Consider the following 11,915-nt stretch of genomic DNA (forward strand, 5'->3'; position numbering starts at 1 on the left):
ATTTGGGCCCAGAAAGAATGCAGTGTCTGATGCTGTGCCTAAACCTCCCCCCAGCAAGGGCAGCCCATCTGCCTCCCTTGCTGGCTGCATCTGTGGGGTCTCATCCTCTGGTGTTTATGCTTGGGGGGACGGATATACTGAGGCTGCTGCTTACTTTTTGGGCCCTGTGAGGCCACAAAGGGCTCCCCTTCCTGCTCCACAGATCCACCTCCATCCTTATGATGCCTCCCCCTATCCCCAGCAGAGAGAATTTTGGAGCTGGGAGTCCCTGCACCCTGATAAACTGCTGCTCGGGGCAGCTGCACTGAAATACTGAAACCACATTTCTTGCCCTCCCTTTGCAACTCTTTTCTTGCTCTTCCTGCTCAGTTTTGAAGTGCAGGTGTGTGGCATACCAAAGCCAATCAGGAGAAGCAAACTCACCCTGGTGGAGTCAGCTTTTGATTGCAAATAATTGAAGTCCTGCTGACTCCTGTTGAGAACTTGCTGCTTCCTCTGAGAAGTCCCAGAGATGTGAGGCTGAGTTAAAGCTCTGTGTATTAGCAGAGCTGATACTCCGAAAGCTCTTTCATTTCAACAGATTCTTTTGATTCTAAAATCTTTAGTTATAGAGGACCTAGGTTGTAATTGTCAAGAGTAACCTTTATATTAGTTGGTAGAGTTGCTGTTTGCTTTCAGCCCATGAGCATCCGAGGGTAGGGCTGGGTGGCTGGTGTTGACCAGGCTGAACTCCTTGCCATGCGCCTGGGGCAGGGCAGCCCTGCTGGCAGGCTGTGATGCTTGCTGTGTGGCTCTGACCTAATGTGCCTTGTGACCCTGGGCTAGGCCAGCTTGGCTGTGAGGCATTTTGGACTTAAGCAGCTTGATGTATCTGTCTGCTTCTAGAAAGTTCTGAAAATTGTGACAGAGGTTCCTGAATGGCAGAGACGCTTTAATGGCTTCCTAATTTCTCCCCCTTTTAAATAAGGAATAATAAAAAAAAATGACAGGTGCCACCCAGCTTGTTGAAAGAGCAGACAGCTGGATTGCACAGAAGCATTAAAATACAAATTGCATGCACTTTCATTGCAATACCAACCTCCAGAAGTGGTGGAGCTCAGCAGAGCTGGGTAAATGAGAAATGTTTGAGTTTGCAGGAGAGTGAAGTAGAGAGTGGAACTGAGGCCAGCAAGCTCTAAAAAAAAAAAAAAAAAAATCACAAGATGAGTACATTGCCCTGAAACCTCTGACTATCTAGAACTTCTTAGAGCTTGGGTGTAGCCTGAAGGTGTGGGTGAAAAGCCACAAAGGAAGATTCTCCATGCTGTGGTAGGGGAATGCAGAAAGGCTCCTTTGTTCATGTGACTGCAGCAACCTCAAGCTGCTGATGTGCCACATTTGTGGGCCATGGGGTAACAGCCAGGAGAGGGACTGGGAGAGCTCTCCCCTCACTAGGTATCGCATAGCAGCTTTGCCTGCCTTTGAATGCAACCACATTAGAGGCATGCCCTTTGGCTGCTTGGTGGAGAGCACAGCTTTATTATTTCTCTCCTAGTAGGCAGATTCGGAGAAGGCATAAGTCATCCTAGCCTCTGCTGACTCCAGGGAAGTCATGCCACTTCAGAGCTGCCTCTGACTTTTCAGCTCCAAGATGGTCACTCTGCTCTTTTTAAGCTCCAAACCTTTTCTTCTTTTTAAAGATGCTTCCTGCTATGCAACTCAAACTGAATTTGGAGTCCTGTACCCTACCTAACTTTGTCACAAGTGACATGTCATTTGAAAAATCTCAATTTTGGCTGGCAGAAAAATCATTGCAAATCTAAATTTCTGCTGTAGCTTGCTGTTGCACCAATGCATTTCTCTGCAGGGCTGGGTGGTAGTTGCCCTGGTTTCTTGATAGCCCAAGTGTTTTTTGCTGAGCTCTTGGCTGCTGTGCTGGGACATGTGCGTGCCTCTGTGGCTCCTGTGTCTTCCCTGAATCAAGCCCTAAGCATGTGATGGAAGAAGAATTTCTGGAGTTTAGTTTACAAATGCAGAAGGAATGATTGGGGGTAAATTTAATTGAGATTTATTGGTTTGTGGGGTCACACCACCTCAATTTGCAAATAGCTTAATGGCATGCTGCATAGAGCAGTGTGGTCTAGGTGTCAGAGCACTGCTCTGACACGACTCCTGAATTTAATTCCAGCATTTGCTGCTAGTTTATAGATTTAATGTGTTAGTTGTCATACAGCTGCCTCAGCTTTTTCTGTAAGCTGTTTTGAGATGTGCTGTGGGGAGCTGACTGTTTGTTACCTGTGCAGGTGGAAGCAGTGCTCATCTCTCCATGGCTGCTTTACAACTGGGGATGATCACATTGAAGGCAGCTGAATTAGGGGTGGAGGGTTAGAAAAAAAAAATAAAAATGGCTGGTTTGATGCAGTAGAGGCTTTATTATGTGAGAAATGGTGCATATATACCATAGAGAATAAAGTAATGTGGACTGCAATGCAAGAACTTCTATTATTCCAGGAGGTACATTGGAGGTGGATCTTCAGGTAGCAAGTGTTTCAGGATTGAGGTGCTTCACACAGGAGGTCCCCTTTACTTGAAAGCTGCATTCTGTTTTTCACCATTTCACTTGTTTATTTTTGCTAGTTGCATGTAGAAAAAAGCACAACACTTAAAACCAGTTTCTTTTACAATTCCTCCTCCAGAATGAAGTTGAAAGCAGAAAAATATGTATTTAGCAATATTAGCACAGAAGGACCTAGTTTTTATTGACTCTGGGCTAGCTGATGCCACTTTGATGCAATGTCATTCATGTGAGCGGTTATGCCTGTAGTAAAACTCACATATCCTTTACACCAGCAGTCATAGAAAGGCAGTCTTAATACAGTCAAGAGCTGAGCCAGCTGTAGATATGAAGCTATGAGACCTTTAAATCTAATGCAGAGGATACTGTGGAAAGGGCTGGCTGTTAGGGTTTCAGGCTGCCCACAACCCCAGTGACTGCAGCAAGAGATGTGAGTTGCACCTTTGGAAGCTGTGCCTGTAAACTCAGCTTCAGATGTGCATCTTGCTCTCCATCACCTGGTTGTTCTGTGGGTGCCTCTCTGGAGCTTAGCTTTGCCCACAGTGGTAGTGGTAGCTGTCGGACCACTGGTACGAGGAGCAAGGATATGAGCTCTGTTGGCCCATGTGAATGGGATTGCCTATCTGGGGACATTCTGTAATGCCCAGCTGTCTGCACTGAGGCACAAAGAGATGCTGCCCGCTCTGCACATGGGGCTGGGGGAACACCACGCTGCATGGCTCAGGAGACCTGGTGCTACAGGAGGAGGAGGAAGAGTGGCCTTGCACAATGTGCTTCTCGACACAGCTTGATGTGCATGGCACGGAGCACTTGGGGCTGCTCTGCATCATCTTCCTCGCAGCGCACAGCTTAGCATCCATGGAGGCGCATGATGTGCATGGCATGGATTTCACCACAGGAGGGCTGTGGCACTGTGTGAACACGGGGGTGGCACACTTCAATCCACTGGGGACGAAGCACTGCTGCTTGTATTGGTACCAGTAAGACATTGTTCCAGGGTGGAGATGAAGCTAAAAAACAAAGCAGGGAACAAAGGTAAATTAATTCCCTGCAGATCACTGCTTGTATCAGAGCTGCCTTTCCGTTGTTTGAATGTGCTGCTCTCAGCCCTCATCTCTGGAGCAGAAACTACATAGCCTTGCATTTAAATAACAATTTTTTAAATGCCTTCAAATCTCAGGTGAAGTAGGTAGCTATTATCCTGAGAAGGGGAGCTTGAGGCTTAGCTGCAAAGTGACCTGCATTCTTCAGCTGCTGAAGCAATGGCATACCTAGGGCTAGTGCTGAGGTTCTCATCTCTTGTGGTAAAGGCTATTTGCTTTCCAGATGCTTCAAATGAAACCAGAATCACTTTCTGCTAGCATTAGGTAAAGTAAAAAGCATTGCCTTTACACTAATTTGAATTGCAAAACAAGATTATCTCTGTACTAGACAGGGTAATGTGGCAGGAGCTCTATTTTTAGATGCCTACTGTTCACAGGGGACAAAGCAACTTTTGAAAATCTGGCTCAAGCTACTAGTGTCCTAGATAAGTAAAAAGTCTAATGTAACTCTCTTCATCTCAGGATTAGCTGCATGGTTGCTTCGCCAGCTATGCTGCACTCTCTTGGTCTTTCTCTCCTGAATTTGCTCCAGTAGAAGTAAGGGCTGCAAGAATCTTGGAGGTCTGCTCAGGGCTGTACCCTGCATCAGCCTGCGGTGCTCCCTGCACTGTTGGCAAAGAGACACCTGGGGGCAGGAGGCTGCAGAGTCTGTGCTGGCTGCTGGAGGAGGCACTGCCCAGCTGGGGGACATCAGAGCTGCCTATCACACTTGGAAGACATGAGGTGTCTGTCCAAAGATGTGACCAAGCATGGAGAAGTGCTGAGGCCTTGGATTTCCTAATTAGAATTTAAAATCTGACTGCAAATCAGCTTTGCTCAGCACTAGCAAATGGCACTTGGGCGTCTGGATGTTGCAAGTTGGTGGCAGCTGCTTTTGCAGATAGGCAGCACTGCTCTGAGAACAAAATTCAGAAGGGTCAGGTCCCATCAACACAACTTGTTTACAAAGGAGTCAACTCACACCTAGCTACAGAGACAGAAGAAAGGCTAGAGGTCAGCATTTTCTAGCTGTGTTTTGAAAGTGAGTAATCCCAGCTCTTTTACAAGAAAAAGAAGAACAAAACCACCAGAAACTCCAGAAAAATAAGTCTATAAAAGGTTCCAAAAGATACAATAGCCAAGCTCTTCTTCAGTTCTTCTATATAAAAAAGTTAGTCTGTGGTATTGTAGAAACCATCTACATCAGACTGATTACTATGGTAGAGATCAGCTGCCCACAGAAAGTTACTCAAGCTACTGAAATAAGGAGAAAGGTCTCTAATATAGGAGGATAAAAATTCTGAATTATAAATTTAAAGTAGATTAAAGATAAAGATACCTGAATTGCCAGATCAAAGTGGAAACATCACATCAAATTGAGTTAGGTTCTATAAATCTTGGGCTTAATTTTGAATGCCTGTACCTATGCCAACAAATATAAATGAGCAAAGAGAAACTTTTCAAAAGAAACAATCCACTTACTTTTCATCAGATTATTTCTGTAGGATTCAAGTATGAGTTAAAAGCATCAACAGAAGGACATTTAGGTAGCTAGGAAGAGAAACAGACAAATAACTTACCGAGCTCAGAGAGGAGAGTAAGAACTGGATTGAAAGCTCAGAGATGTGTGGGTTTTATATGGTCTTTTAGACTGCCTGGAAAACCTGAGCGATGGTATATCAAATCGTAATACAATAGAAAATGTGTTCATGTACAGCTTTTTCATTGGCTGCAATTATTTTACTCATATGTGATTATTAGTATAGTCTGATCCCCAAATAGCATGAAATGTACCTCACACCCTGCTGGATTCTTTCAATTTTAAATCTTTATAGGATAAGTAAGGGATAAATGAGGCTGAGAAATGTACCCAAAGCCTGGCACTCAGCTACTTGTATATCTGATCTAATGCCCTTCAAAGCTACCGAGTGAATCCCAGATTTTATGAGGCTTTGCACCTGGTTGCTCTTTCCAGCTGGAAACAAGGCCAGTGGCAGGTGTGTATGCGCAAGTCAGTGCTGCCTTCACGGGTGTGTAAACCTCGCAGGGCTGCAGCCAGGGCTCATACTGTGACAAATCAAGATCTGCTTGGAAACTGGCACAGCTAAACTTCCAAAAAATAACTTTGTCAAGGATTTAAGCTCTTTTTGGAGGCAGTGCTTCACATGGGCAGATGTGTTCCAACAAGTAGCCTGTGGTTTGATCAGACTCATTAGCAATTGTGTTTGGGACATCCCATTAGGTTCCTCAGGTGAGAAACAAGGAGTATCAGGTGGAACTAACCATGGCAAGGGAGGAGTGTTTCTAATCACCCCCATTTGGCTTACCCTGGCCACCCCAACAGCTGCTGGCTTGCACCTGGACCTTTGCTGTGCCCATGTGGATGCTACCTGTCCATGTGCATCATGCTTGCTCGTCAGAAGGGGAGCTGCTTCCTGCATGCAATGTAATTAGTAGCCTTGGATGTCCTGACACACATCCTTTAAATTGATGCCTGTGTTCATTATAGTGGAGTCCAGCTTGAAGACCTTTGTTCATGTAAAACTTTAATGAGTGGTTGTGGGGAGTTCCAAGAGGTCCTGTTATGAAGATGCCATTTCATGGTCTCTGTCAGTGCTATTCTAGTTTTATGTGTGGGTAAATGTGGGCCTGCACAGGTGGGGGACCTGGAAGGGCCTTAATTTATCAATATACACACTGTACCTCGGCTTTGTTATAGGCTCTGATACAGGTCATGCCATGAGCCGTGATTACAGTTCTGTCAAAATGCACTATTCTTGCCATTTTTTTCCTTTTTGCAGCCCAGAGTATCTCCTTAGTATCACCAGCTGATTTTAATGTCTTAGTGTAATGACTTTATACAACTGTAAAACACACCAATTTGTACAATGTGAAGGGGAATGCAGTCATAACCCCAAACTGGTTCTTGTTGCAGCCCCTTGTTTTGGGATGCAGGCACTAAGTCCAGTGCTTCATCTTGATGTGACAAACAGTAGCCAATACTCTCTGTTCCAGGGGAAAAAATATCTTGCCCAGTGGGCATGCAGATAATGCCGTGTCAATTTAGCCAAGTTTAGCTAAGGCCTTTGTTAGCAGTACCGTCCCTGTGTTTCCCTCAGTGTAGCACCAGAACGTAGCAGATAATGATGGTTCTTCACCTCTCATTGTGTATCTCCGAACAGCATGGAGAGCCTCAGTTGCTGGGTAGTAACACTTGGCAATGGAAAAATGAGTATTTCTCCAGTTCTCACCTTTCCTGGTGAAATTATGGCTTGTGACTTAAATGTTAATGTATGAACTATCACACGGAGAAATGAGAAGTTTCAAGACCAGTCCATAATGGATTGAGAGCCCCTTGCAGTGGTGTGCTGCATACAAAGGGTATTTCTGTGGGAAAAGCCCATGTCCCATATGCCAGAAGTAGTTATGAGCCCTTTTTTGTGATACCGAGCCCAAGTTTTGGCTTTTCTTTGGATCATACTGCATCTGTAGTTGACATCTATAAAATTCAAAGCACCTAATGGAAGGCTAAGTTATGGGAGAGTGTTATTCCTTGTAGAATAATTTAGTGCTGCTGGGTGGTTTGAGGCTGGGCCAGTGGTAAGTGATAGGTTTGGGTAAGTCCACAGGGCAACAGTTCTGAAGCTGTTGGTGGCTATGTAGCAGGGTAGGCATCCTGGCTGTCTTGGGATGCTTGCAGCACATTCATGTTCTTGCTTGGAAAATGGGCATCAAGCTTGCATGGTTTGCCATTGAGAAGTAAAACACCTCTGTACGTTTACTCATGGGATATCTAAAGCCTTCTTTATCAAGCTTTTTTTTTTTTTTTTTTTTCTTTGAGGGGAAAAAAGCAACAGTAAATGCAAAGTAACTTTTAATGTAAAGGAAAAGTAGAGAGCACAAGAGCTGTCTGAAGTAAAGTAAATTAAGAAAAACATGCTTCCAGGATTTCAGGAGGTTTTATCTAAAAATTTCAGATTATTTATTCTATGCTTTCATGTGTAAAATGGGTTTGGCTCCCCCTGCAACTACTGTCTCTTCACAGCATTTTAAGTGTTTCTAACTTCAAGACAAAGTGGGAAAAACCTCAGTGGTTTCTCCTGTCTAGTTTCTTTGCCGTGAAGTTAAATTTGCTCAGCCTCTTACATTAGTCATTAGTTGGAGTTTGTTGGTTATAAAGCAGTTGTGCTGATCACATATACCTCGTTTGAGGAGAAAAAATTGAGAGAAATTAATAGATCTGAGCTTTGGATGGCTTTTATATAGTCAGCCTCACAGAGAAAACACCTTTTTGGGCATGAAGTTCTTACTAGCCTGAGCCAACGTGTAATTGATGCAATTATTTCTAAGGTTTCTGCCTCACCTACTGTGGTGTGTGCACTAAACCACAAATGTTTCTGGAGTTTTGAACTTCATACATGTTTGTAGTGTTTCCTTAATCTCTGGGATGGATTTGACTCACGAAGCCAGCTTTTTGTATGGTATAACCAAATGTGTGTGTTCAGAGGGTTCTTGCTCTTGTGGTGAACTCTACCTAGGTCTTTAAAGCTAGCGTTGGAGTTGCCTCCACCAGGTTTGTGGGGTGAAGGAGAATTGGTGTTGATGCTTCATTTGTAGGGCTGCTCTGTGGGAAGCAGGAATCAACTAAAACACCATCTTTGTGTTCAATCATGAGGATTAGTTTGAGATCAGCTGTGGAGAAAACATCAATGAGACCACATCTCTGAAACTTAGTCTGAGGTTTCTAAAAGGGTTTTAAACATCTTTCCTGCATACCTTTACAGGTAGATGGCTAAAATCTTTTTGAAGAGTCCTAATGTTTCATCTAAATCCTGAATAACTCCATGTTCTGTTAACACTTTGAGTGCTTGATGGCTTGTCTGTATCATAAGTATTTTCTCTCTCTCTTTTTTTTTTTCTTTTTCTTGACACGAGGATGACAATTTTTATATTTATTTTGTATTTTTACTTTTTTTAGGTGCTAAAATTTGATTCCTAAATTTGCTTAAACTGGTAAATTGAGCAAGAGCACGTGCTGTTTTGTTGCATTTCCTTCTGGACACAGCTTAGGTGGTGAGATTTGGCTATGGTTCAGCAGTTGACTCATTGCTTTTATTTCTTTCTCCTCTGTGGTGGTGCCTGAGCTGGGAGTTGTAATACTCTTGTTAAACATCTGTATGACAACATCACTTGTGTAGAACATTAATGAGCTTTTATGATGTGCTTTAAGAATGCTTTCAGAGAGTATCTGCGTGCCTACTCTTAGTGTTGTTAGCCTCTGTGTTCAGATACATGGATTTAGCAGTGATAATAACTGTAAGCAGTCCTTAGCAGAAAAGGAAACTAGTTCCAGCAGTGTGGCTTCGTCTTACTTCAGATTAATGATCTAGATTTTGTTCAATGCAATATTAATAATACATTTTTAAAATAAGACTTAACACTTGCTTTTATCTTCAACCGGCTAACTTGAAAATAATGATTAGGCTTTGAATTCCACCCTTTTTTAGGAATTACATTAAGGTTAAATTGCTATCTGATTTAAGCTGAGATAGGCGTATGTTGCAATTCACATGGTTACACTCAATTATAGAAAATGCAGAGTTAATTTTCCAAAGGAATGATAAATGTTTCAGTGTCGCCAAGGATGATATGATAAATCTCAACATGCAATTAAACTAGAAGAGCGTCCATGCCACTTCCTATCGTGTGAAAAACTTGATAGGGATTTCTACTCATAGTAACATATGGGGTTTAGTATTCTTTCGGAATCATTTTTCTGCCAATCTGATATATGAGGTTCCCTCTTCGTTGAAAGACAGAAATTATTCTGCAGTGTTACTGTGTCCATCTCTAACTCCCCCAGTAGAAGCCTTTTCCTTGTGAGAAGAGCATGCTGCTGTTGAGAAGGGGAAGGCTTTGAGTCGAGCTTTACTATAACAAAGCATCCCCTACAAATCTTCTTTACTGCTGCAAAAATAGCAAATTCTTTGACTTCAAGCAAAGTGTAAATCAGAATGGACAAGTTGCCATCCTCCATGGCCCACAGGGGATGGTAGAGAGCATCTCTATGGCACATGCCGTTTCCATCCTTGGCATCTGTTGCTGACACTGCTACAGAGTGTTAGTGAACCTCCTCCTCGGCGTCCAATCGTAATACTGCTGTGTGTTTAATGCCGATGATAACTTCTGGCAGTTGCAATTCACCAGCAATTGGGATTCCAACATAAACCTTCTACTCGTTGTTCTAGATGTGCAACATATATTATTATAATGGATTTAGGTGCCCTTTTATTGAACAAATGACTTGTTTAAAAAAATGACCCAACAATGTCTTGCAAGAGCCACACCCAATCTGTTGCCTTTTTGTCTCATTTTCTTAATCATGTCATGATTTATAGTTTCAGAATACGGGATACAATTTCATATAAGATATAGCCTTACTTTTTCTCCCCTTTTTTTTTCAAAGCTTGCTGGTTTAAAGACACACATGCTTGGTGCCTAATTGGAAGAGCAGCACTGACTTATTTGGATATATTACTCTAAAATTCATTCTGAAGGTTTCCACAGAATGCCAGGGCTTTGACTAGACCCCATATTAGCCAAATTTCATCACAGAATTGTGAACCGGGCTACCCCTAGGCCAAGAACCCAGCATATCCCTCACTTTTGCAATTCCTCCCGGGCTGGGTCTGTACATTTTCTTCCAAGTAAATGGCTGTTTTCTGCTTGTCCAGGGATGAGTCCATTCATGGAGGAGACATGAGTACGAACCATATAAACCTCTTGGTTTTTCTGTAATATACAGAATATCCCCTCTATGTAAAGTTTTGAAATAGATGAAGGCAGTGAAGTACAAGTTGTGTGTGGGGGGGTGGTGGCGGTGGTGGTGGTGGAAGGACGCTAATAATTAGAGCGATTTATTAAAAACAATTGACGTTCATTAACAAAGTTAAGTCTTGAAAGAAATGCGTTTAGTAATTGATTGGGATGCTTTGCACGTAGGTGACTCAGATGCTTTGGGCAGTCTAAGAGTATAAAAACACTCAACATCAGATCTTGCCCGATCATTTTTCTTATTTCTCTCGTGAAGTAGGTAAGCTTGATTTGAATTCCTTTCTAAAGAAAGTTTTGCTTGTTTTAAGTGAGGGTAAATCCTATGCAAATATTCTATTGTATCAAACCAAAGTTTTCTTGATGTAACTATATCACTTTGTGACTGTTTAGCTCTTGGCTTTGGTACATGTAGATCTTCCAATACTGTCTGGGTGATGATCTCCAATTAGTTTTTCATTAAATCTCATTTCCAGTTATTGTGTTCAATATAAGATTTATAGATGGCGTTTTCTAAGAACCCAGCTATGAAATTCTGCCTTTCCCTCTAGCCTGTTGGTAACTTTCCATTTTAATGTTTGATTGTGGAACTTGTAAGATTTGTTGCCTTATTCTCATCATATTCCCTTGCACTTCAGATTAACGATCCCCCACATGACGCACTCCCTAAGCCCGTGCACCGATGGCAGTCCCTCGCTGTGTGGGGTGGCTGTGCCACAGCCCATTGCTGACAGCTGCAACGAGCCCTGTGTTGTGCAGTGTCCTGACTCAAGGGTGGTCATCTACCCTCCACCTGTGGTTGTGACCTTCCCTGGACCCATCCTCAGCACCTTCCCTCAGCAAAGCGTCGTGGGATCTGCGGGAGCCCCTGAAGTTGGAAGTGGCTTCAGTGGTGCCCCTGCTCCTGGGGGCTCGCAAGTGTATGGTGGTGCCCGGTGGGCACGGGGGTACCCGGTTGGAAGCTGCAGACCATGCTAAACCTAGTCAGAGGAGCTGCTGGAAGTGGAATGTCCAGGCGAGGATGAGCAGGATGTAGATACCTGTCTGAGCTCCAAGGCTGAGCATTTGGAGCTGCCATTAAGTGCATCCATAAATGTTTAGATCTTCTGAAGAAAAAGAATCCATTTACATCCTTCTCGTATTACCCTTTCTGTTGTTGTTGTAGTTTTGTGTTTTTTTTTTTTTTTGTTTGTTTGTTGTTTTTTTTTTTTGTTTGTTTTTGTTTTTGTTTTTTCCTAATGCCTTCCATTTTCTCTAAGTACTCTCTTCTCAAAGCTGTGGACTACATTTGTAATGCAGTAGGAGGTGAAGGGATTGGGCTGCCATCCATTTTAGATTGCTCTTTAGGTTCTTTCTGTGGCTAATGAGGTATAAAAAAGGGTCTTGGAGTGAGCCAGCCCATGCTCTGTGCTTTACGTGTGTCTCTGCAATAGGGAAACAACATCATC

The 11,915-nt window shown here is 43.0% G+C and overlaps 2 protein-coding genes across 5 annotated transcripts; one reads left to right on the forward strand and one right to left on the reverse strand.

Moving 5' to 3' along the window:
• Nucleotides 1-2,391: 2,391 nt before the first annotated feature.
• On the reverse strand, nucleotides 2,392-5,701 carry LOC311424927 (uncharacterized protein). Of its 3 annotated transcripts, none has more exons than XM_084500450.1 (3): nucleotides 5,595-5,701; nucleotides 5,217-5,300; nucleotides 2,392-3,564 (listed from the first exon to the last, which is right to left on the reverse strand). In XM_084500450.1, the coding sequence occupies exon 3, from the start codon at nucleotides 3,541-3,543 to the stop codon at nucleotides 3,082-3,084; it is 462 nt and encodes a 153-aa protein (XP_084356576.1). In that variant the 5' UTR covers nucleotides 3,544-3,564; nucleotides 5,217-5,300; nucleotides 5,595-5,701; the 3' UTR covers nucleotides 2,392-3,081. The 3 variants fall into 3 exon arrangements, with proteins under 3 accessions (XP_084356576.1, XP_084356575.1, XP_084356577.1); XM_084500449.1 differs by lacking the exon at nucleotides 5,595-5,701 and adding an exon at nucleotides 5,431-5,536; XM_084500451.1 differs by lacking the exon at nucleotides 5,595-5,701 and adding an exon at nucleotides 5,507-5,525.
• A 1,575-nt stretch (nucleotides 5,702-7,276) lies between these two features.
• On the forward strand, nucleotides 7,277-11,671 carry LOC311424950 (claw keratin-like). Of its 2 annotated transcripts, none has more exons than XM_084500457.1 (2): nucleotides 7,277-7,408; nucleotides 11,106-11,671. In XM_084500457.1, exons 1-2 carry the CDS (start codon nucleotides 7,344-7,346, stop codon nucleotides 11,443-11,445), a joined length of 405 nt encoding a protein of 134 aa, XP_084356583.1. In that variant the 5' UTR covers nucleotides 7,277-7,343; the 3' UTR covers nucleotides 11,446-11,671. The 2 variants fall into 2 exon arrangements, with proteins under 2 accessions (XP_084356583.1, XP_084356584.1); XM_084500458.1 differs by lacking the exon at nucleotides 7,277-7,408 and adding an exon at nucleotides 8,265-8,420.
• The last annotated feature ends 244 nt before the right edge of the window (nucleotides 11,672-11,915 follow it).

This window comes from Aythya ferina (genome assembly GCF_964211825.1).
Source record: "Aythya ferina genome assembly, chromosome: 29".
Taxonomy (NCBI): Eukaryota; Metazoa; Chordata; class Aves; order Anseriformes; family Anatidae; genus Aythya; species Aythya ferina.